Source organism: Arachis duranensis, chromosome 4, assembly GCF_000817695.3.
Source record: "Arachis duranensis cultivar V14167 chromosome 4, aradu.V14167.gnm2.J7QH, whole genome shotgun sequence".
Taxonomy (NCBI): Eukaryota; Viridiplantae; Streptophyta; class Magnoliopsida; order Fabales; family Fabaceae; genus Arachis; species Arachis duranensis.
The window spans coordinates 14,674,935-14,698,556 of NC_029775.3; the positions used below are offsets into that span (position 1 = coordinate 14,674,935).

Sequence of the window (23,622 nt, forward strand, 5' to 3'; positions counted from 1 at the left end):
TCATTTTAAATCATTTTTCACCCGTTCTTCGAACGGCATGGACATCCCGGATCCAATTTCATTTCTAAATAAATTTGGCACAAATCAGAGATTCGTAGTCCAAGTTATGTCCCGTCAAAATATGCCCAAAAATCATGTTTTCATACAAAACCACAAAGTGCCATTTTCAAAACAAGCCATTTTCAACCCTTTTCAAAATCAACCAAAGCATGCTATTTTCAACCCTTTTTGAAATCAATCAAAATGTACCAAAATCAACATCAAGCCATCCTCAACTCACACATTGACACTTTACCAAAATTCCCAAAGCCACCATCTAACCATTTTAACACTTCTCAATCAAATGGCTAAAGGACGAACACAATATCATGTCATACATCTTTCCTCATCCCAAATTCCAATAATACCATTTCCAATCAACCATCATTATACATAATCAACATCATACTCACCATCAACATGGTACCACCCATCAATTCAACCTCAATTATCCATCAAGCATATATCACAACATGCATTTCTCATATATCACAATATCAAGGCATCAATATTCATAATCACATATATGATCACATCATATATATCTCAACCATTCAACAACATCAATAATTCAATGCCTATCTCAGGGCCTCTAGCCTAAGTATTTCCTACCACATTACATATTAGATACGGGAAACCGAGACCATACCTTAGCCGATTTCCCAAGCCCAACCGGAGCACTTCCAAACCACTTGTACACAAGCTCTCAAGGTATCAACACCTCTAAGAACAGATTTTATCACACAGAACCCTCTTCCAAGCTTTCCAAAATCACCAATCAAGCTCCAATATTCACATATACACAACCTAAGCCACAATCATCATACCCATACACAACATCTCAATACCCAAACATCATAGAACAACAAATTACACTAGGATTGAGAATCTTACCACACCCAAGGTCCAAGGAGACAAGATTAACCTTCTCCTTCAAGAGGGTTGGGTCCTATAACATCAAAGAGCCCACAATCTCAACATTTTTGCTCATGAAACTCGAAATCAAAGCTGGAAATTCGAAGAGAAAAACGTGGCTTACCTCAAGATTGATTGTATGGGTTTTTTAGAGCTCTTCGCGGTGAATGCGTGGCCACAAACGGTGCGGCAATCGGAGCTCTAGATAAAAAGTTATGGTGGTTTGAAGATCAAATGAGAGATAGAAGTTTGAGAGAGTGTTCTTCCCCTCCCTTACTCCATTTCAGCGTGTGTGTGTGTGTAACAAATGAGGAGAGAGAGTGCTGAAAACTAGGGTTTTGGTTTAGTTTAGTTGGGCCAAGGGCCCACTTTGGGTCCGGTTGGCTCGGTTTGGCCCGTTCGGTCCAATCTTGTTCCGATTTCTATAAAATTGGTACCGAAATTCTCGTCTCAAGCTCCTCTATCACATTTAGCCATAAAAATAATGTTTTTGGATTTCAAGAATAAATTCTCATTTATGGGTTAATTAGCCGTTAATTAACTGGGTCTTACATTCTACCCGCCTAATTGGGAATTTTGCCCACAAAATTCAAATTCAATTACCTGAGAATAAGTGCGGATAATCTGTTCGCATCTCCGACTCAAGTTCCCAAGTGTGTTCCTCAACACTGCCTCGACTCCAAGCCACTTTGACTAATGAAACCTCTTTTCCATGCAACCGTTTGATACTAGTATCATTAGTTCTAACTGGAGCCACTGGGAGCGTTAAATCTTCTCTTAACTGAACCGATTCAGGTTCTAACACATGGCTAGCATCAGGAGTGTACTTCCGAAGCTGCGACACGTGAAACATGTCGTGCAGGTTCGAAAGATGAGGTGGTAGAGCCATCCGATATGCCACCGGTCCAATCCTCTCCAGGTTTTGAAATGGACCAATGTATCGAGGATTCAACTTCTTCGCTTTAATCGCCCTACCTACTCCTGTGGTCGGGGTAACCTTCAGGAAAACATGATCTCCTTCCTCAAATTCCAAGGGCTTCCGCCTCTGATCGGCGTAACTCTTCTGGTGACTCTGCGCCGTAAGCATCCTATCTCGGATTTTCTTGACTTGTTCAGTGGTCTCAGTTATCATCTCCGGCCCCAACAAGCCTTTCTCTCCAGCTTCATACCAACATAGCGGAGATTGACATTTCCTCCCATACAATGCCTCATACGGAGCCATTCCGATGCTCGCATGGTAACTATTATTGTATGCAAACTCCACTAACGACATATACCGATCCCAACTCGCCGGTTGGTCCAAAACACAAGCTCTCAACATATCCTCTAGGGTTTGGATCGTCCTCTCAGATTGACCATCTGTTTGAGGATGGTAAGCTGTACTCAAGCTTAATCGGGTTCCAAAAGCTTTCTGAAATACACCCCAGAACCTCAAAGTGAAATGAGGATCTCTATCAGAGATTATAGTAGCAGGTACACCATGAAGTCTCACAATCTCCTTTATGTATAACCGTGCTAGATCCTCAAGGGTGTAAGTCATCCGAATGGGCAAAAAGTGAGCTGACTTTGTCAGTCAGTCCACAATCACCCAGATAGCATCAAAACCAGTCCTAGTCCTTGGCAATCCCGACACAAAGTCCATTGCAATACTTTCCCACTTCCATTGCGAAACCTCTAAAGGTTGCAACATCCCGGAAGGTCTTTGATGTTCAATCTTTACCTTTTGACAAGTTAAGCACTTTGAAACATATTCCGCTACATCATTCTTCATACCCGGTCACCAAAACATCGCCTTTAAATCATGGTACATCTTAGTACTTCCCGGGTGAATGGAGAATCCGCTTTTGTGTGCCTCCTTTAAGATATCTTGCCTCAAAGTGCCAACATCCGGCACAATGATCCTACCCTTGAATCTCCATAACCCATCTTTTTCTTCTGACACTCTCCACTGTTTTCCTTGCTCGATGGCCGGTAACACCTTCCATAACGCTTCATCATTTTCATGAGCCTTTAGGAGTTCGGACTTAAAGTCACTCGAGATTTCTAATCGGCTCAACCACAAGGTTCCAGATACTTCTCGAGCACCAATTTTTAGACTCTCGAATACTTTGAGCAACTTCTCCTCTTGAAGCATCATCCAAGATGCATATAACGACTTCCGACTTAACGCATCCGCCACTACATTCGCCTTTCCCGGATGGTAATTCAACTCAAAGTCGTAGTCCTTCAATAATTCCATCCACCTTCTCTGCCTCATATTAAGCTCTTTCTAATCAAAGAGATATTTCAAGCTCTTGTGATCGGAGAAGACTTGGAACTTAACCCCATAGAGATAATGCCTCCACACCTTCAAGGAAAACACAACCGCAGCGAGTTCCAAATCGTGCGTAGGGTAACTAACTTCGTAAGGTCTCAACTGTCGTGAGGCATATGCCACCACATTATGATGCTGCATCAGCACGCACCCTAGACCCTTTAGTGAGGCATCACAGTACACCTCAAAAGACTCGTTCGGCTCAGGTAACACTAACACAGGTGCAGTGGTCAACTTTTTCTTCAATGCCTGAAAGCTCTCCTCGCACTCAGGAGTCCAAATAAACGGAGTGTCTTTGCGGGTTAACTTTGTCAACGGCAAAGCTAATTGCGAAAAGCCTTTCATGAACCTTCGGTAATAGCCAGCTAAACCCAGAAAACTCCTTATCTCAGTTACTGTGGTTGGTTGCCTCCAATCCATCACAGCTTCCACCTTAGTTGGATCTACGGCTATTCCCTTCTTACTCACCACGTGACCCAAAAACTTCACCTCACTCTTCCAGAACTCACACTTAGACAGTTTCGCATAGAGTTTCTTCTCCTTTAAAATCTGCAACACGGTCCGCAAGTGTTTCGCATGCTCTTTTTCAGTTTTGGAGTAAATCAGTATGTCGTCAATGAAGACAATAACGAATTTATCCAGAAACGGACGGAATACTCTATTCATGTAATCCATAAACATTGCAGGAGTGTTCGTCAACCCAAAAGACATTACAGTATACTTGTAATGACCATAATGAGTCCTGAAAGCGGTCTTAGGGATATCCTCACCCCTCACCCTTATCTGGTGATAACCGGATCGCAAATCAATCTTAGAGAAAACCCCAGATCCTTGTAACTGATCCATGAGATCATCAATTCTCGACAATGGGTACTTATTCTTTATGGTGACCTTGTTCAACTGCCTGTAATCCACACAGAGCCACATACTTCCATCTTTCTTCTTTACCAGTAACACTGGAGCACCCCACGGGGAAACACTTGGTCGGATAAAGTTCTTACCCAACAAATCCTCTAACTGAGACTTTAGCTCGGCAATCTCTAATGGTGACATCCTATAAGGAGCACTCGAGATTGGTCCAGCCCCAGGCGCCAATTCAATAGCAAACTCGACCTCTCGGTTAGGTGGAAATTCATCAATGTCATCGGGAAACACCTCCGGAAACTCACAAACCATCGGAATCTGTTCCAACCTTTGATCATCACCCGAAACACCCGCGGTTAACAACAGGATACCCTGACATTCGATTCCAGAATAGTTCACCATCATCGAATTCAAGTAATAATTATTCACCACGACCGGCCCCTCTGTATCTTCCGGCATAAAGTACACCGACTTTGTAGAACAATCAAGCAGGACATGGTTCTCAGATAACCAGTCCAATCCCAAGATAAGATCAAGACCGATCATCGGTAAGCAGATTAAATTATGGATAAAATCACGCTGCTTGAACCTAAACGAAACTTTCGGGCATCCTAGCCTAGTCACCATGGCTTCATGGGTAGCATTATACACTTTTAGGTCATAACCTAAGGTTACGATCTTCAATCCTAACTCATGGGCTTTCTCAAATGCAATGAATGAATGCGATGCTCCCGAATCAAATAAAGCATTTAAAGTTTGACCAGCCATTTCACAGTTACCTCAAATAAGTGCCTCAGATCCCTCAACACCTATAGCTGAAGTGGTGAACACCCGACCAGTCTATTGTGCTTTCCCAGCACCTTGTTTCTACTTCTCCAGATAATTTGCAACTTTATGGCCCGCCTTTCCACAATTGTAGCACAAACCCCATCCGGCCTTGCATGGTGCTCCCGGATGGTGACTTCCACACCTAGTACAAGCTTGATCATTCTGAGACTGCTTCCCAAATTTCTTCCCTTGGGGGTTGTTGTTGTTGGGCCTCCTAAAGGAACCTCCCCGCTTGAAAGACGGACCTCTAGGTGCAAAGCTCTTCCCTCGGTTCTGTGGGAATGATCCTTTGTGACTCCCTTTCTCAGCGGTTGCCCTTTTCACACACTCTTCAGCAACCCTTTGTGGAAATGATTCTTTGTGACTTCCTTTCTCAGCGGCTGCCCTCTTCACACACTCTTCAGCAACCCTACACTTGTTCACCAACTCGGAGAAAGTCCTAATCTCCATTGGTCCCACTGAACCGAAAATATCGCTCTGGAGTCCTCCTTCGTACTTAACACACTTCCATTCCTCATATTCCACCGGAGTCCCTTGACACATACGAGAGAATCTGAACAGCTCCTCAAACTTGTCAGTATACTCAGATACGGACATAGTACCCTGCCTCAGCTGCAACAATTCAAGCTCCTTGGTCGTCCTAGCAGAAGTCGGAAAGTACTTCTTATAGAACTCCTCTTGGAAGACATCCCAGGTGATATAATCATCACCCTGCTACAGGAGGCGTCGGATACCCTGCCACCAATGCGACGCTTCACCAGTGAGCAAATAGGTAGCGAACTCAACACGTTGTCCTTCAGGCACCACCTGCGCTTGTAGTGCTCGCTCCACATCCTGAAACCATGTATCGGCTTCAGTCGGGCTAGTAGTTCCCTTGAACTTCGGTGGATTAACCTTCAAAAAGTTTGCCAGTGTCATCGGGCCCTGAACTCCACCTCCGTCATTACCATGGTTGTTCATCTGTTGACCAAGAGCCTCAGCAGTGGCTTGCACAGCAGCAGCCATGTTTTCCAATGCAGTCATAAAGTTCACCGGGTCATTTGGGTTATTCTCCAGCGCACGAGCATTAGTACGACCTCTCTCACGACCTCTACCGCGTACACGAGATGCCATCTGGTTCCTATACACACCAAACAATCGATATTAAGTTGATCAGTCTCAATATCAGAAGTCTAGTGCTTCAAAGTCCCAAATGCATGCTCATGAACATTTATGCCAATTATATCAAGCAGATATACTAATAGCACATAACACCCATACAGAGAATGCACAGAAGCATAGTCAGTCCGTCCCTCAGGCTCTACAGGAACGAACTGCTCTGATACCATAATGTAACACCTTACCATACAGAGTCTTATGCTTAGGTCATAATTCCGAGATGGCAAGGTATTACGACATCTAGAATAAAAATTTAGTACATATAGTAATATGAATGATTGATTATAACTAGGAGCCTTTGTAGAAAAAGGGGTAAACAAAAATCGCAACTCGAAAGCGCAACACTCCGATTGATAACGTAACAAACAGGGATAAGCTAACACGAGATTATATATATACAAAGGAGTGTCAAGAACAGGAATATCAAGACTCAAAATACGGTTGCGAAGATAACCGGTCCGAGCATAGCAATATATACATATAATAAAATAAGGAAATCCCAAAGGAAACCCAAAGGGACACAAATACAGAAACCTATTCTCCAAAATCTCCTATAAGAGGAGTCATCACAGTTTGTATTATATAATGGAGATAAAAGTATCTAAGCAAAACATATAAACCAAAATAGAGTCCCGAGAACAAAGGATCTTCGCTAATCCAGAAGTCTCCAGCATGCCTCAGCAAGAAACCTCACGTCCTGCATCTGAAAACCACAAAATCCGCATGGGTGAGAACCAAAGGTCCCCAGCATGGTAACAGCTTCCACATATATAATACATAATAATAGAGGAAAGCCGAAGGCAATCCTAGAACTTCCTCCAGATAAAAATCAAAGCTTATAAACTAGCTAAACCATAAGTGGCAACTGACTAAAGATCCTTCAGTCTAACTAATACTTCCATGTCCAATTCCTTCAGACCTCCCAACCACCAGCAGGAGTATAATATAGCAAACACAGTTATATCAGACAAGAGATTTGTAATTAGGAACAGATAAGGCATTTAGACAATTAGCAAGTAATATGCAGTCAAATAGGCAATCTCAAAAAATTCATATAGTATGCATATGATGAATGCCTGTCCCTAGTGGCTGATGATATCATCTGTCGGTTATAGAGCCAACCCGACAAGTCCTGGTAACTAACCATTGGATTGTCCCTCTGTCGTGTCTCCCCAACTCGAGTTATACTCAATATAAATTGATCATAATCATGATCCATATCCATCACCCTCACTGGTGAATATTTCTGGGGGTGAGCTCATCCGGGGCTTTCACAGTGCCCAGCCACCCTGACGACATAGGGTCAACAGAGCTTCGAGTCTCAACTTGGAGCACGTGGTGGCTAGCCACTACTTTCTCCCAGGGAAACCCTCATCTCTGATAGTGGAAGTGCAAACATTCACAATTCATTCAACAGTATATATGCATTTATACTTAGCCATAATCATGGCTCCGCCGTAACACGGCAATAATCCAGTCATCCGGCTCACGGTTAAATCTATAACCAGCCAATTCATTAACAATTGCGGCCCTTCGGCCCATGGCATAGCAAGCACTTCCACCGCCATCCTCCGCATCTCACATAATCATCTTTGATCCTCATTGATCATTCATTTTTCCCTTGCTTCACTTGCAAGTTACCACATTCACTAGCTCCTTGTCTCATTGCTAGGCATATCATAATGATTTAAGACATAAGTGGTGAGATCGGAGGCTTAGAAGTATGAAATTTGGCTTTTAAAACTCAAAAATCAACTTTGGGATGAAAACAGGGCCACGCGTACGCGCACTCCACGCGCACGCGTGGATGGCCACAAAACCCATCGACGCGCAAGCGCCAGCCAGGCGTACGCGTGGGTGCTCTTGCGCCCCAGGCACAAAACGAGCACAACTCTCTAGAAAATAGCTGGGCATTTGGTGCAGCTCATCGACGCGCTCGCGCACACCACGCGCACGGATGGTGCTTTCTTGAAGAACGGTGTGTACGCACCAAGTGCGCCTACGCGCGGCGGGGTCATTCTGCTGAAAATTTTCTAAGTTAAAAGCTGCAGAATTCACAGATTCAACCCCCAATCTTCCAACGGACATAACTTTCTCATTTTAAATTATTTTCCGCCCGTTCTTTCAACGGCATGGACATCCCGGATCTAATTTCATTTCTAAACAAGTTTGGTACAAAATGGGAATCCGTAGTCCAAGTTATGTCTCGTCAAAATATGCCGAAAAATCATGTTTTCATACAAAACCACAAGGTGCCTTTTTCAAAACAAGCCATTTTCAACTCTTTTCAAACTCAACCAAAACATGCCAATTTCAACCCTTTTTGAAATCAATCAAAATGTACCAAAATCAACATCAAGCCATCCTCAACTCACACATTGACACTTTACCAAAATTCCCAAAGCCACCATCTAACCATTTTAACACTTCTCAATCAAATGGCTAAAGGACGAACACAATATCATGTCATACATCTTTCCTCATCCCAAATTCCAATAATACCATTTCCAATCAACCATCATTATACATAATCAACATCATACTCACCATCAACATGGTACCACCCATCAATTCAACCTCAATCATCCATCAAGCATATATCACAACATGCATTTCTCATATATCACAATATCAAGGCATCAATATTCATAATCACATATATGATCACATCATATATATCTCAACCATTCAACAACATCAACAATTCAATGCCTATCTTAGGGCCTCTAGCCTAAGTATTTCCTACCACATTACATATTAGATATGGGAAACCGAGACCATACCTTAGCCGATTTCCCAAGCCCAACCGGAGCACTTCCAAATCACTTGTCCACAAGCTCTCAAGGTATCAACACCTCCAAGAATAGATTTTATCACACAAAACCCTCTTCCAAGCTTTCCAAAATCACCAATCAAGCTCTAATATTCACATATACACAACCTAAGCCACAATCATCATACCCATACACAACATCTCAATACCCAAACATCATAGAACAACAAATTATACTAGGGTTGAGAATCTTACCACACCCAAGGTCCAAGAAGACAAGATTAACCTTCTCCTTCAAGAAGGTTGGGTCTAATAACATCAAAGAGCCCACAATCTCAACATTTTTGCTCATGAAACTCGAAATCAAAGCTGGAAATTCGAAGAGCAAAACGTGGCTTACCTCAAGATTGATTGTATGAATTTTGTAGAGCTCTCCGCGGTGAACGCGTGGCCGCAAACGATGCGGCAATTGGAGCTCTAGATCAAAAGTTATGGTGGTTTGAAGATCAAATGAGAGATAGAAGATTGAGAGAGTGTTCTTCCCCTCCCTTACTCCATTTCAGCATGTGTGTGTAACAAATGAGGAGAGAGAGTGCTGAAAACTAGGGTTTTGGTTTAGTTTAGTTGGGCCAAGGGCCCACTTTGGGTCCGGTTGGCCCGGTTTGGCCCGTTCGGTCCAATCTTGGTCCGATTTCTATAAAATTGGTACCGAAATTCTCGTCTCAAACTCCTCTATCACATTTAGCCATAAAAATAATGTTTTTGGCTTTCAAGAATAAATTCTCATTTATGGGTTAATTAGCCGTTAATTAACTAGGTCTTACACACTTTGGGCTGTATATATCTTAGATATTTAGCTTGATTGCACTCTTAATTTATTAGTTGTGATATAGAGAAATATGGATTATTAAGTTTAGTTTACCCTTTTTAGCATATGAGAATTTGGTTTAATTGAAAATAGAGAGTAAACTAGAAATTTTTAGATTTTCTCAATCACAACAATCCACTTAGCATATATATATATATAGATTCACATTGATTAGAGTTGAAACTCTTTACTCTTACTTGCATGACATACATAATTGATATATGATTCTTGAGCCAAAGAACACACAACCCGTGAAATTTTGAGCTTAATTGCATGGTTACATTATTTAACCATAGTTTTTATTCCTGTGTGTTTCTTCACTATAATTGCAGACTTTACTTTGTTCCATTCTATATGTCCACTATTTAGTGTATTTACATACTTGCATATGATTGAGGCCATTACTTATTTTTGCTCACTTATCCCAAATAGCCTACCCTTTTAAGTCATCCTTTGTTAACCACCTTGAGCCTTTTAATCCCCTTCTGTTCTATACTTTACCATATCATTAACCTTAAGCGAAAAAACAAATTAAATACCCCAAATTAAATCTTTGGTTAGCTTAAGTTAGGGATTGTGTATCAATTAAGTGTGGGGAACCGTGGGAACTTGGGTTGATAGAAAAGTGTTAAATTGACACAATACTTGGAATTTGGGTGCATCTTCATGTAAGAGTTAAATAATTAAAATACCATGTGCATTGATATTTTATGTTTATGTTTAGAAAAAAAAAATATATATATATATATATAAATTTTTCAATCAAATAAATAAATAAGGGGACAAAAATTACCCCAATGCTAAGTTAAAGAAAAAGATCAATGCATATGTGATAAAATTAAAAGAAAAGTTGATGCATGAGTATGTGATACAAAAGTGAAAATTTGGGTAGCTAGGCATAATTTTTAGAGTTGTATAGAGTATGTATATGTTAGGTGAGAGCTTGGACTAATCAAGGATTCAATTTATAGCTCACTTAGCCTTATATATATACCCTCACATTTACCTTAGCCTCATTACAACCTTGAAAAGACCTCATGATGTTTGCATGTATACATTAAATATTTGTTGATTGGTTAGATGAAGAACAAGGTTTTAGAAAGCATGACTAGAGAAGAGTAGAGTGATTAGAGTGTATATACAAATCCAGTGAGGGTTCAATAGCTCATTGCCATATATCCATGTTTGATCATTGCTTGTCTTGCAAGTTTGTGAACTCTTTTAATTAACTCAACTCAATTGTGAATATGTTTTAATATGGTTTAGCCTTGGTTGTGCATATATGATTCCTTGAAAAATTTGACTCGATTTAACCACATGTAAGCTCTATATGTATATAGGTGGATAGTAATTAGAATTGCATGATTCATATAGGTAGCTTGCATTTAGATAGATTGCATTGCATAGATTCCACCATTCTGCATTCACTCTTTTTCAGTTTTTCTTGAATTTAGCATGAGGACATGCTAATGTTTAAGTGTGGAGAGGTTGATAAACCACTATTTTATAATTTATTTTGTGCTCATTTGAGTGGTTTTTATCAATCATTTGCTGACTTATTCACATAATTTGCATGGTTTTATAATTTCTTCCAAATTCTGTGATATATGTGAAAACATGTTTCCTAGGCCTTAAAACTGTTAATTTTAATTATCCTTTATTACCATTCGATGCCGTGATCTGTGTGTTAAGTATTTTCAGGCTTTATAAGGCAGGAATGGCTTAGAGGATGCAAAGGAAACATGCAAAAGTGGAAGAAACGAGAAAAATGAAGTATTTGAGAAACGGACAGTGACGCGCACGCATGGACGACGCGGACGCGTGCCTAGCGCAAAACAGAAATGATGCGCACGCGTGTCTGACACGTACGCGTGACAAGAGAAATCACCAAATGACGCGCACGCGTGACCTACGCGCACGCGTGACAGACGCCACGTGCAGAAAGTTGCAGAATTCGCCCCCAGCAATTTCTGGGCTCCTTTTTGGCCCAAATCCAAGTCCGGAAACACAGAATAGAGGCTGCAGAACAGGGGAATCACATTCAATCATCAATCATTCATTCATACAGATAATTTTTAGGTTTAGATGTAGTTTCTAGAGAGAGAGGCTCTCTCCTCTCTCTTAGGTTTTAGGATTTAGGATTTCTCTTAGAGTTAGGTTTACTTCTTCACAATTCCAGGTTCAATGTTTCTTTAATTTAGTTTCTCTTCTACTTTTATCTATTCTATGACTTTAGTTTGTTTATTTTCCCAAATTGATTTATGGACGCCATGTTAGATTTGATTTTCTTATTTAATACACTTTGAGGTATTTCAGATTTATGATTGTTTCTTCTATTTATGTTATTGATGCTTTTAATTTAATTTAGATTTCTCCTCTCTTGGCTTTGGTTGAGTAATTGGTGACACCTGAGTTATCAAACTCCTTGTTAATTGAAAATTGGAATTTGCTGATTGGTTTGGATTCCTCTAAAACTAGTCTTTCCATAGGAGTTGACTAGGACTTGAGGAATCCCATTAATTAGTCCACTTAACTTTCCTTTATTTAGTAAGGGTTAACTAAGTGGGAGCAATAAACAATTCTCATCACAATTGATAAGAATAACTATGATGGGATTTCCAGTTCTTATACCTTGCAAGGGTTTTCATGATAATTAATTTATTTTCTTATCATTTACATTCCTTGTTCCTTATTTCAAAAACCCAAAAATATTGTTTTCCATAACCAATAATAAATCATACTTTCCTGTAATTCCTTGAGAGACGACCCGAGGTTTAAATACTTCGGTTATAAATTTTATTGGGTTTGCTTTAGTGACAACCAAAACTTTTGTATGAAAGGATTCTTTGTTGGTTTAGAAACTATACTAGCAACGAGAATTTATTTATGAAATTCTTTACCGACAGAAAACCCGTTCGTCAGTCTGCATATCCGCGGTATTTATCCAAATCCGATTCAAAAATTGCAAATACGGATTCGATCCGTAAGACTATCGGATCCGATTCGCTCACTAATAAGATCGGATTGCGAATTTGTGTAGGTATTCGTATATCTGCGTATCTGCAAAAATAAAAAAATAAATTTTTTTATATTTTATTTCAACTAATAATTATCATATATGTTGTATTATTTTAATTTATTATTTATAAAAAGTATATTTAATATTATTTTAAGGGTAAACATATTTAAAAGAATAGAAAAAATAATTTTATTGATATTTTTTTGATAAAAATAAATTTTTAAAAATATTTTTGTATCTTGCGGATATATCCGATATCTGATCCGATTCGATCCGCAAATGTGCAGATCAAATAAGATCAGATCCATACTTAAAAATTGTGGATATTGAATCTGATCCGATTCGATCCGTGTTCACTGTATCCAAAAAAGAGCAAAGAGAGGAAGACAATGGAAGCATATGTAGCAGCAACTTATGGTGCAGCCTCAACGTGCACCCCACTTAAGTTCACCTAACTTATTAGTATTTAATTACGTAAGTTTGATTAGTATAGGTCTTACTAATATAAGTAAATATATAACGTGAACGGTATGTATTTAGAATTATATTATCTATTCTATTTTTTAAAAAATTAAAAAATAAAAAAGTTAATATTTTCATGTATTATATATAATATTTTAAATAAATTATATTTTTAAAATTTTTGATGAAAAATTATTTTATTTATAGTGTAAATTTTTATTTTAATATAATTTTTTAATATCATAAATATTTCTTGCATAATAATTAATCTTATTGAATAAATAACATTCATATTTTTGTATTTATATATTTTATATTTAATTATTTAAGAATAAAAGATTCTGTTACTATTTAAAATAGTTAAAGCATTTATATTTATATACTATGATATTCTGTATTTATTAGAGTCCATCAATGTTCTTCTTTTATATTAGCCTTTGATTTTCATCAAATCAAATCTAATGGTCTATATAAATGTGACACATCCAATAAGCACATAATTGTTGTGCTCGTTTTAGACATACCCTTCATTCTATGTGTATAACATTTGTAGTTATACATTTATTAGCCATCAAAATAGATACCAAAATAGAATATATATTGAAATACAAAATATACATTAAAAATAAATTAAAGGGATAAGTATGATTTTGGTTCCCAATGTAGAGGCTGAAAATTTATTTTGTCCCTGGCCTTTTTTTCGCTCTAAAATGGTTTCCAATGTTTCAGTTTGTTTTAAAATCGTCTTTTTTTACCAATTTTATTTTTTTATTACCAAATTATCCTTCATTAAAAAAATTATAAAATAAAATAAATATAAAATAAATAAATAAAAAAAGAAAGAAAGGGATACAGAGAAGGGGGTGGGGAGAGAAAAAAAATGGAGGACCACCGCACCACCACCATTTCTTCTTCTTCTTCTAAACTGGATTTTTTGTGAAATTACTTGTTGTTGATTATTGTTTAAAATGCATGTTGTTTGATTTTTCTGATGATGATGATGATGACCATGATGATATTGGTGGTGGTGGTGGTGGTTCTGGTTGGGGTAGGTTTCTGTTCTGGTGGTGGTGGTGGTTGATTTAGGTTTATTTTGGGATGAAGGGAGAAGGGTATTTTCGTCCGAATGACGATTTTAAAACAAACTGAAATTTTGGGGACTATTTTGGAGCGAAAGAAAGGCTGAGAACGAAATAAATTTTCAGCCTCTACGTTGGGGACCAAAATTATACTTATTCCTAAATTAAATTATACATGTATATAAATACATTGTGACTGATTTTAGTATACAAATAGTAAATAAATATTCCAAATATTATATCGATCATGTCTATTATGATTTATTATAGTTAGAGAAAATGACACATCGATCTCTAACTTTTTGGTCCTTCAGGCATTTAAGTTTCTAAGGATTTAAAATTACATTTAAATCTCTAACTTTTTCAAAATCTGGACACATAAATTTCTGGATCTAAGAACACAATTAAGAACCACCGCTAAGTGAAAGAAGACCAGAAAGAGGAAGAACCAAACTTATTTTGGGGAAACATTGCTTCAGCGCTACGTCAAAAGAGGTCACTGCAGCTGATGCGCCAAAGAAGCAGCTGAAGAAATCCAAGAAAAAGTTCAGTTCTAATGAAATTGGGAATGGTTCTGTTCTGATTGATGGCACAAACAACTATATTCCGACTTCCGATGCAGCTTGATATAATTGGAATTGAGGCCTACATGAACTAGAAATTTCATGCTTTTAATAAAGATGCATTTATATGCAAGGTTGCTGCATATGGAAACGTTCATCTTTGAGTTTTGTTTTGTTTTTTATTTTTATTTAGTTTTTAATCTTGTGTATGCGGCATGGATTTTATTTTGTAATGTGATGTCGTACCTTTTTTTTATTCAGTAATTTTCGTTCTCCAATGTTCTTTTGAGTATTTTTCATTTGGATGAATTAGTTTGTGTTGATTTTTGGTGCAGATACAGAACTACAAGTCCATGTTTTTATTTGTGTATCATGCTTGAATATTAGTACTTCATGCGCATGGCTATCCTTGGTCTAAAATTTTTTGGTGCTAAAAATCTATTTAAGCTAAACTCCATGTTTACAATTCACATGTAACTTGTTATTCTACCCTACTTTCTCCATGTTTTTAATGCAATTGTTGAAACAATACGCATCGAATAAACAAGTTTTTACTTATTTTAAGAGCACTGAAGAATCTATATTTATTTCATAATAGTGTCTAAAATATTATATTAGTTTATATAATATTATATGAAATAGCACTAAAGTAGTACAGAAAAAAGAATTTAATCGTTCTAAAATAAGTAGATAACACCTTTTGTAAAATCACAAATTTTTCAAACAAATGATTATCAAACATTGAACTTGTGAACAAAGAAATTATTATTAGCAACAATAAAAAGCAGCTTTAAACTATTTGAAAAAGCTCCAGAACAAAGTAATATAAATCACTCAAAGAATTATACTAATTTAACTAAGACTTGTCTATTTCGCAAATTTTAATTCCTTTACAAGATGGTCTTTTCCACAAATCTTCTCGAGTTCGACTTCATACTCATAATATCTAGCTTTTACACAACTATTCTTTCACCACTAGAAGAGTATTTTTATAAATAGAATATGATGAATGAACACTTAGATAATGAGACAGAGAGGATGATTGCATTTTTAGCACTCTTGTTCTTCTACACTCTGATTTTTGTTGTATTTTCTTTCATAGCTAAGAAACTAATAGGATCCATTAGAAATCTCACTTTTCTGGGCCAGATGGACTTGTGTCAAAAGGAATGTTTCAGCCAGCTTTCTCTTTGCAGAGCAGTCCCCTCCTGCTACTACTTGTGCAAACTCGAAATGTTTCGAATTTCGTAGGGGTTGAGCTTACGGTGAACCTGATATTGACCGGTAAAATAGGAACAAATCATTTTTCAACAAGAAGCATAGAGTATACCGATAGGAAAAAAGGAATTTATTATCACGAAAACCATGAAGCAGAGACTTGAGTCAGGTTTGATCATGATTTCCCAAAACCAACAGCATTCCTTCTTTCCCTCCTGTTTTGTATCTTTTCAGGGCTTGGTTCTCCAGTCAGTTGTTCATACTTCATTTCCAAGGCCTGTAATGATTATACCCAATCATTAAAAACATTTGTATCTGAAGATGAATGATTTATGCTTCTATTATATTCTCCTTACAATCATCCTAAATTACCAAATAAAAAAAGAACTGAATATTTTTTTACGATTCCAACACATTAGGAATATCCACATTGTAGTTTGCTTAGTATTTAGGATAAAGTCTAAGACAATTTTAGGATGTCATATTATAACTTAGTGTAGACGCGGAAGAACTTACACAGTTTAAGCACTAAAAACGTAATAAACTATGAAACGTTTGTTTGTATTTGAAGCAATGAAAAGCTTCAAAACATTAGCTTATTTGAGGAAAATATAGAAATAACAAATATATGGAAATAAACTTCCCTAGAGGACTGCCATCAAGCATTAAGTTCACATATGTACAATGGGAGACATAGGCTGGACAGTTTAGGATAAAAAATTGGATACCAAATGACCTTCTTTAATGGGGACAATTATAGTTATAGATATCGATGTATAGATACAAAAAACTATGTAAAATAAATTTTTAAATGAAAGAGAAGCTATGGTAGTCTTAGTCACATCCACCAAGAGCAAATACATGACATGATTGAATTTTTCAAATAACGGCAAACCTTTGCCTCATTTACTATATCTTTGAAATATTAGTATTATCTATGTCATCATGATGTATTTCTCAGGTCATGGGAAAATCAACTAGAGACAGAATACAGAAAAAGAGTTCAGTTGTTCTAACCTGTAGCTGTTCACGGATATTACCAAGAACTTCTTCAGTCATTCTCTCAAAGAAAAGAATCCCCTGCACAGATTATTACAGGTAAGCAGTACCCACATGTTAACCAGCAGGTAGGGACATGAAATCTCGTAAGCAAACCAGAAGCAACAAGCCAGTAGTTCACTTACAAGGTGCCTAACAGCCCTGTTTCTCAGCTAGCATGGGAAATATGAGAGTGGATGATTTGGTGGGATTGGTGAGGCATATAATGCGGGAATTATTAAGTGATGACAGAGGACTCAGCTGGATTGTGCTAATGCTATTAATAAATTGACAATTTGACATTTCAACTACACATATGATGGGTCTTACGGGGAGTTGCACTTTAAAATTGGCTGGAAAAGAATTAGGGAAACTTGACCCCTGAGTGCTAAACCATACAAGTCAATCATGGATTCTATTGCTAAGTGGTTGACCCCAAAACATTATAGCAGAATGGCCGCTATTTTGGGGGGACAACGATAATTGTATGCATGATGCAATAGTTGATTAAGTTTGAAACACAATAATTGGTTGTAATTCAATTCAATTCTCACTTTATAAATTATGGGTTCTAAACTATATTTGATTATAATTTAATTCAATTCTCACTTTATAAATTATGGGTTCTAAATTATATTTGATTGTAATTTAATTCAGTTTCATTTCAAATTAATTCCATCCTTTTGTTTTTCTTCTTTTGGCATTCTACAATCTACACACACCCTAAGCGTTCTGTGTTCCATATAATACAGGCAATTGAAGTGAAGAACATTGACTAAACAAAACCTAAGTGTTTTGGGTTTCATGTTCCTTGTCCATTGATGAAACATCATAGGTTAGTTGAAACTAATAAATAGAGGAAAAACCATTCATGTGAAACCATTTAACTAATAGAGTTGAACTAACCTGCAGATGATCAAACTCATGCTGGAATACTCGAGCAGGAAGCCCATCCAACGAGAATGAAAATCTATTTCCATTTACATCACGTGCATCAATCTTCACTGATTCAGGTCGCTAAACCACAATAATAAGAAATTTTTAAGGAGGTGAAAGAGTGAATAAATACTTCAGACCATCAGCAGGATAATCATCAAACAAATGAGTATGACAAGTAGGTTATGTTGTCTCAGTTGAGCACAAGTTGACAGTCCTCAAAACAGCAGACGGACTTCATCTACAGAAGTCATGACTTAAGTATAGATAACACTTGAACTAAATGGAATAACAAATTTAAGGACACATTTTGTGCTAATAACTTTCTCAAGGGGAAAATAAATCCCACATGTCAACATTGAAGCTCACTAGAATGATCATTCGAGTGTACTGATGTAACAATATATTCAAGGAGGAGCTCAAAGAAATCACTACAGCATAAAAGCTTGGTGCTTAGCTTTCATGGGAAAAGCTTGATTATATATTTTATATCAATTACTGGGAAAAATTCTTTCATTTCAGCACAAGAAAAATTCTAAAACAGTCTCATTCCTTTGTTGTTTGTCATGGCAAGAAGAAAGGAACACAATGATAAACAAATATGTAGACAAAAGATATTTTATTGAAAGAGAACAAGGTATCATAAAATAAAAGAAGGAAAATATTCCTAGGTGGATAAACCATGCAACAAACTATGCTGATCCTTTTGTATGATCAATAAAGGAACACCACTAAATATCCAAGTAGATAACCAAAACGGATACAAAAACGAAATCCTTTCTAGAGCCAAGTCACCAGAAAAGCACAATGCAGATTCAGCAAATTTAGAATTATTGTTATACCAAAAAGGGCCATAGATAAAATCAACTTTCTACTTGCCCTTTACAATTAATTATACAAAAGCTGAACACACATAATGAATTTTATTTCCAAAATCAGGAAAATGGAAATGACATTCATTTATCAAAAGAAAATAACAAATGAATTTTTGTTTGGTGAAAGTGAGAGAATAACTATAAGTAGATGAAAGAGGAATAAGAAACAAGTTTCAAAGTTCATAAGAAAGAAGTGTTTAAAAGGGAGGTGAAAATATAAAGTTTTATGAAAGGAATCATTTTGGGCAGGCAAAATAAAAAAACGGGGGCAACTCCATATAACAAACTATTCTAAAAGCACACAGAGAAAGAGAGAGAATGTTTTCTACCTTCACATCAGCATATATTCCAGGAAATGATAGACACCCTTCATTAAAAATTGACAGTTTCTTTGAGTATTTGCTAACTCTTGGATTTACAAGAACAATTTCCTCTCCTTCCCCAGGTTCACCCACTGGATTGAATACCATAAGTTGAACATTGATTCCAACTTGGGGTGCTGAGAGACCAATACCATCGGTTCTGTGGAAATGAATGCTGTTATCATTTGTAAGATTACAGTAGCCCTAGGAAGTTTTTACTGTTAGTTTATTCAAGACTTAAAAAGTTACAAAGGCATCAATGAGTTTGACAGACCCAGAGAGATCCAGAATTTGATGGAAAGGGAGAATAAGACCTAACCAAAGACAGAACAAAGAAATGCAGAGGACAAAACTGTTAGAAATCAGGATAGAATCTATCATATCAGAGTATCAAATATGATCTCTTAGAATTAGTATTGATATCTATCATTTTTTCCTTATTAGTATTGGGGTTTTACTGTTTATTAATAGATGCTAGTAGTCCTCCTATGTAAGACACAACATCACATAAGAGTGTATTCTTTCTCTCATTTGCTAAATTACTCTTTTCTCTCTTATTTTCCTGGTTGATTATGGATTTTTTTAAAAAAAGAAAAAAACAAATCTGGGGTATCAGAAGGTATTATAGAGTGGGCCTAACTCCACTGCATAAGCTAGCTAGATGGAGTAGAGGGTTGCCCAAGGCAGGCTTCTAGAGCTTATCTCTAGACTCTAGAAATTTTGGCACTATTAATGCACCCCCTCACAAGCACGAGTGGACAAGGACTTGGAAAGTGTAATTTGATTGATGTGGCATACATGCAATGGCCAAATAACAACAATAAGCTAGGCTCCAATACATCATCCACCAACCTATGTTATACATTTGTATATACCACTGTTTTTCTTCATTTTTTCCCCAGCTTTCTATAGCAAGTAGGGAATAATATATCATTGTCTAACATCACTATTGTGTGTGTTGGGACAGTCTCCAAAAGTCCCAACTCCCAAACAAAAATACAGCTTTTGAACTGTCAAACTTAGCTTTTGAACTGTCAAACTTGCCGTTAAGTTAAAATATAGATCCTTTGCTTAAAAACAGTAAAAAACAACTGTTTTTCTAGACAATGAAGTTAAGAATTACTCAATGCAACCATCTCAACACAAGTCACTAATGCTACTTTAAAATTATGATTCCACCTAAGCCACCATTTTTGGTATCTGAAAAAGTATAATTTCCATCCCATCCAAGCTAAGTGCACACCAAAATTAGCAACCATGCATTTGTGTATAAAATACATGCGATGTAACTCATTTTCAATGTGTATTTATATTCTAACATGTATTTTATAGTATATTTTTAGTTCCTAAAGCTTGTCAAAAGTTTCAAAAATACTCCTAGATTTTATTTTGTTTCAATTTTATCCCAGTTATCGATTTGTATCAAATAAACCACTCACAACTAAATTTAGAATCAATCCAGCAATAATTCATGACAACTATGTCTGGTTTACTTGTGTTAAAGGTTATTCTTGTAAAACTGTTACTGAATTGGTTCAAGGGTATTTGAAAGATTAGTAACCAGGAGTATATTTGATGCAAATAAAAAACTTCCGAGACAAAATTAAAACAAAATAAAACTTAGGAGTATTTTTAAAATTTTTAATAAACTTTAAGGACTAAAATATACTTTACCTTATACTAGTAGTTGATTTTTGTGGTTGACTTTGATGTTCTAATAGCATTTTTTGTTCCCTTAAAATATCTCTCAAATGAAAGAAAATCAAAGTTTTGTTATAATAATGAAGCAAACCATTCAAACAAAGACTTAGTACTAAGGGAGGATAGTATTGGAAAAGTGCTTACTTGTACATTACATCAAACATCTCGCGGGCGAGACTCTTCAGATTATCATCGAAGCTAACTATGCGTTTATTTTTTGCCCTCAATTTCGGGTCTGGATATTGTACAATTTTCAATGGCGCCTCGAATTCAATATCACCAGCTAAAAAAGAGCGCACAATCACATAAGGAATGGGGTTTGAACTCAATGTGAAAGTATTAGAAAAAGTGGTGGCATGGGGATGGGATTCGGTGGAGCTGAGTAGAGAAACTTACAAGAAGCGGCTTCATCTTTAGTTGCTGAGAAACCAATCTTGGACACCGCACACAGAGGAGGCAAGGACCAGTTCGTAGAGAAGTAAACCTGGTCGAGCGAGGTGAGACGGTTGTGTGAGAAGGGTGGAATGGCGGGAAGCGCAGAGGTAAAACCACCATGAATATGAAGGTGACTTGAGCGGAGAAACTTCGCTGAAGCCATAATCGGACAAGGTTTGGTTGCACGATTGCAAGGTTTCCTTTTAGGCCAATCCTAAGGTGATGAAGCCAAATATTTTCAGCACGTGATATTGACCTGGGGAAGGAGATTGGCGGTGCCTTTGACTTGTTACAACCCGAGGTTCTGAAAATCGAATTAGTCATTGAACCGTTTAGTCATTGATTCTTCAGTTTATTGGGCTAACCAAAAAAACCGTTTTATAATAAAATAATAAATAAATTATAAATAAACACTTTATAATCTAATATAAACCTTAAAATATCTTCTAAATTTAAAACACTACATAAAATATCATCAATCAAATTATTATCCACAAATACATTATTATCACCCAATACTTATTGATTGATACTATCATCTATAACTAAAATTATAAATCATAAAATGTATTAATAATCTTTGAGCTCATCAATTTAAATAGAAGAAATTTAATTCAATTCATATATTTTTTCATTGAACTAAATGGCTAATTATGATCAATTTACTTTTTTGTTAACAAAAAGTTGATCATAAATTTAAGAGTGAATACCCCACTCGGTCCTGACAATTATCTCGTTGTCTTTCAAGGTAATTGTCAGGCTATTTTGGATTTTTCTCTAAATTTTTTTAATAAATTTTTGGCATAATTTACTTGTTCCCTGATAAATTTTTAACAAAAATTTCAGTATAATTTTAATATAGATTAACAAAATTTTCAACACAATTTTAACAAATATTAACCAGTGAACTAAAATTAACTAATCTTTCAACTCAATGATTCAATCGACAGCAGAGAACGATATAGCACATGAGCATAGTTAATCATTCCATGAGGCAAATTTCAATCTGAGTAGAAAAACAATGTTCTGAGAAAAAAACTGAACAGATAACGAAATTTTTTTTTAAAAATGAAGCCATTAACAAAATTTTCAGAACAATTTTAACAAACATTAACCAGTGAACTAAAATCAACTAATCATTCAACTCAATGATTCAATCCACAGCATAGAATAATACAGCACGAGCATAGTTAATCATTCCATAAGGCAAATTTCAATCTGAGTAGAAAAACAATGTTCTGAGCAAAAAAAAATGAAGAACGGATAACAAAATTTTTTTAAAAAATGAAGCCATTAACAAAATTTTCAGCACAATTTTAATAAACATCAACCACGACGGAGGGAGGCAGAAGCGCGGCCGAGCAGAAGTGTTGGACTGATGGAGAGCGAGCTCGAGGAAGAAGCTGCGCACCTGGATTGGTGAGAGCGAACAGGGTTTGGAGACTTGGAGAACGCCGACAGATGAAGAGAGGAGCCCCTGAGTGCGACGGACAGCGACAGTGGCTCACTCCTTGCGGCGGTGGTGGAGGCTAGGTTTGAGGACAGTTCTGCTTTCTGAAGGAAGGAGATTGGAGAAGGGGTTGGGGGAAACAAGGCACAACGGAGGAAGACACGGTGGCTCCTTAGCGCAACGGACGGCGGCGCTGAGGCTCTCCTTGCGGCGGTGGGTGAGACTGTGACCTAGGGGAGAAAGTTGAGAGAGGAGAGAGTCTGAGGAATGGGGCTCGAGGGAGTAGGAGACTGAGCAAGGAGGAAGAGTAGGATAGTTGGATCCCCAAGCGTCAAATTTAAAACGACGACGTTTCATCAAAACCGGCCGGATCCCGATTCGATCCGATCGGCCGGGCAGTTTTATGTTGAACGGTCTTCATCATTAAACCGAACTGCATTAACTTCCGGTTCAAAGTTGGACCAATTCAATCGAACGGTCCAGTTTTTAGAATCATGTTAACAAGTACCTTTAATAAAAGGTGAATTCTATGGTGTAGAAAAAGAAAATTTTCTACACCTATATATATTTGTTGTCAATAAAAAAACTACCAAGTGTCTAGAGAAAGAAAATTTAAAAGACAATATCTGCTATTGTTTTGATAAATTGCAGAGTTTATTTTTTGTTTTTTTTGCTACTCCTTGAAACACGTGAAGAAATTTAATAACTAAATATTTATTTAATTA

General features: G+C 36.8%; 1 protein-coding gene across 6 annotated transcripts; it reads right to left on the reverse strand.

Moving 5' to 3' along the window:
* Positions 1-15,724: 15,724 nt before the first annotated feature.
* On the reverse strand, positions 15,725-23,191 carry LOC107483509 (peptide deformylase 1B, chloroplastic/mitochondrial). Of its 6 annotated transcripts, none has more exons than XM_016104130.3 (9): positions 22,779-23,191; positions 21,409-21,751; positions 21,157-21,295; positions 20,986-21,045; positions 19,279-19,471; positions 18,045-18,155; positions 17,118-17,180; positions 16,261-16,377; positions 15,725-16,153 (listed from the first exon to the last, which is right to left on the reverse strand). In XM_016104130.3, the coding sequence occupies exons 2-8, from the start codon at positions 21,608-21,610 to the stop codon at positions 16,276-16,278; spliced, it is 870 nt and encodes a 289-aa protein (XP_015959616.1). In that variant the 5' UTR covers positions 21,611-21,751; positions 22,779-23,191; the 3' UTR covers positions 15,725-16,153; positions 16,261-16,275. The 6 variants fall into 6 exon arrangements, with proteins under 6 accessions (XP_015959616.1, XP_015959615.1, XP_015959614.1 ...); XM_016104129.3 differs by having other exon boundaries at positions 16,247-16,377; XM_016104128.3 differs by having other exon boundaries at positions 15,725-16,377; positions 22,859-23,191.
* Between the last annotated feature and the right edge of the window lie 431 nt (positions 23,192-23,622).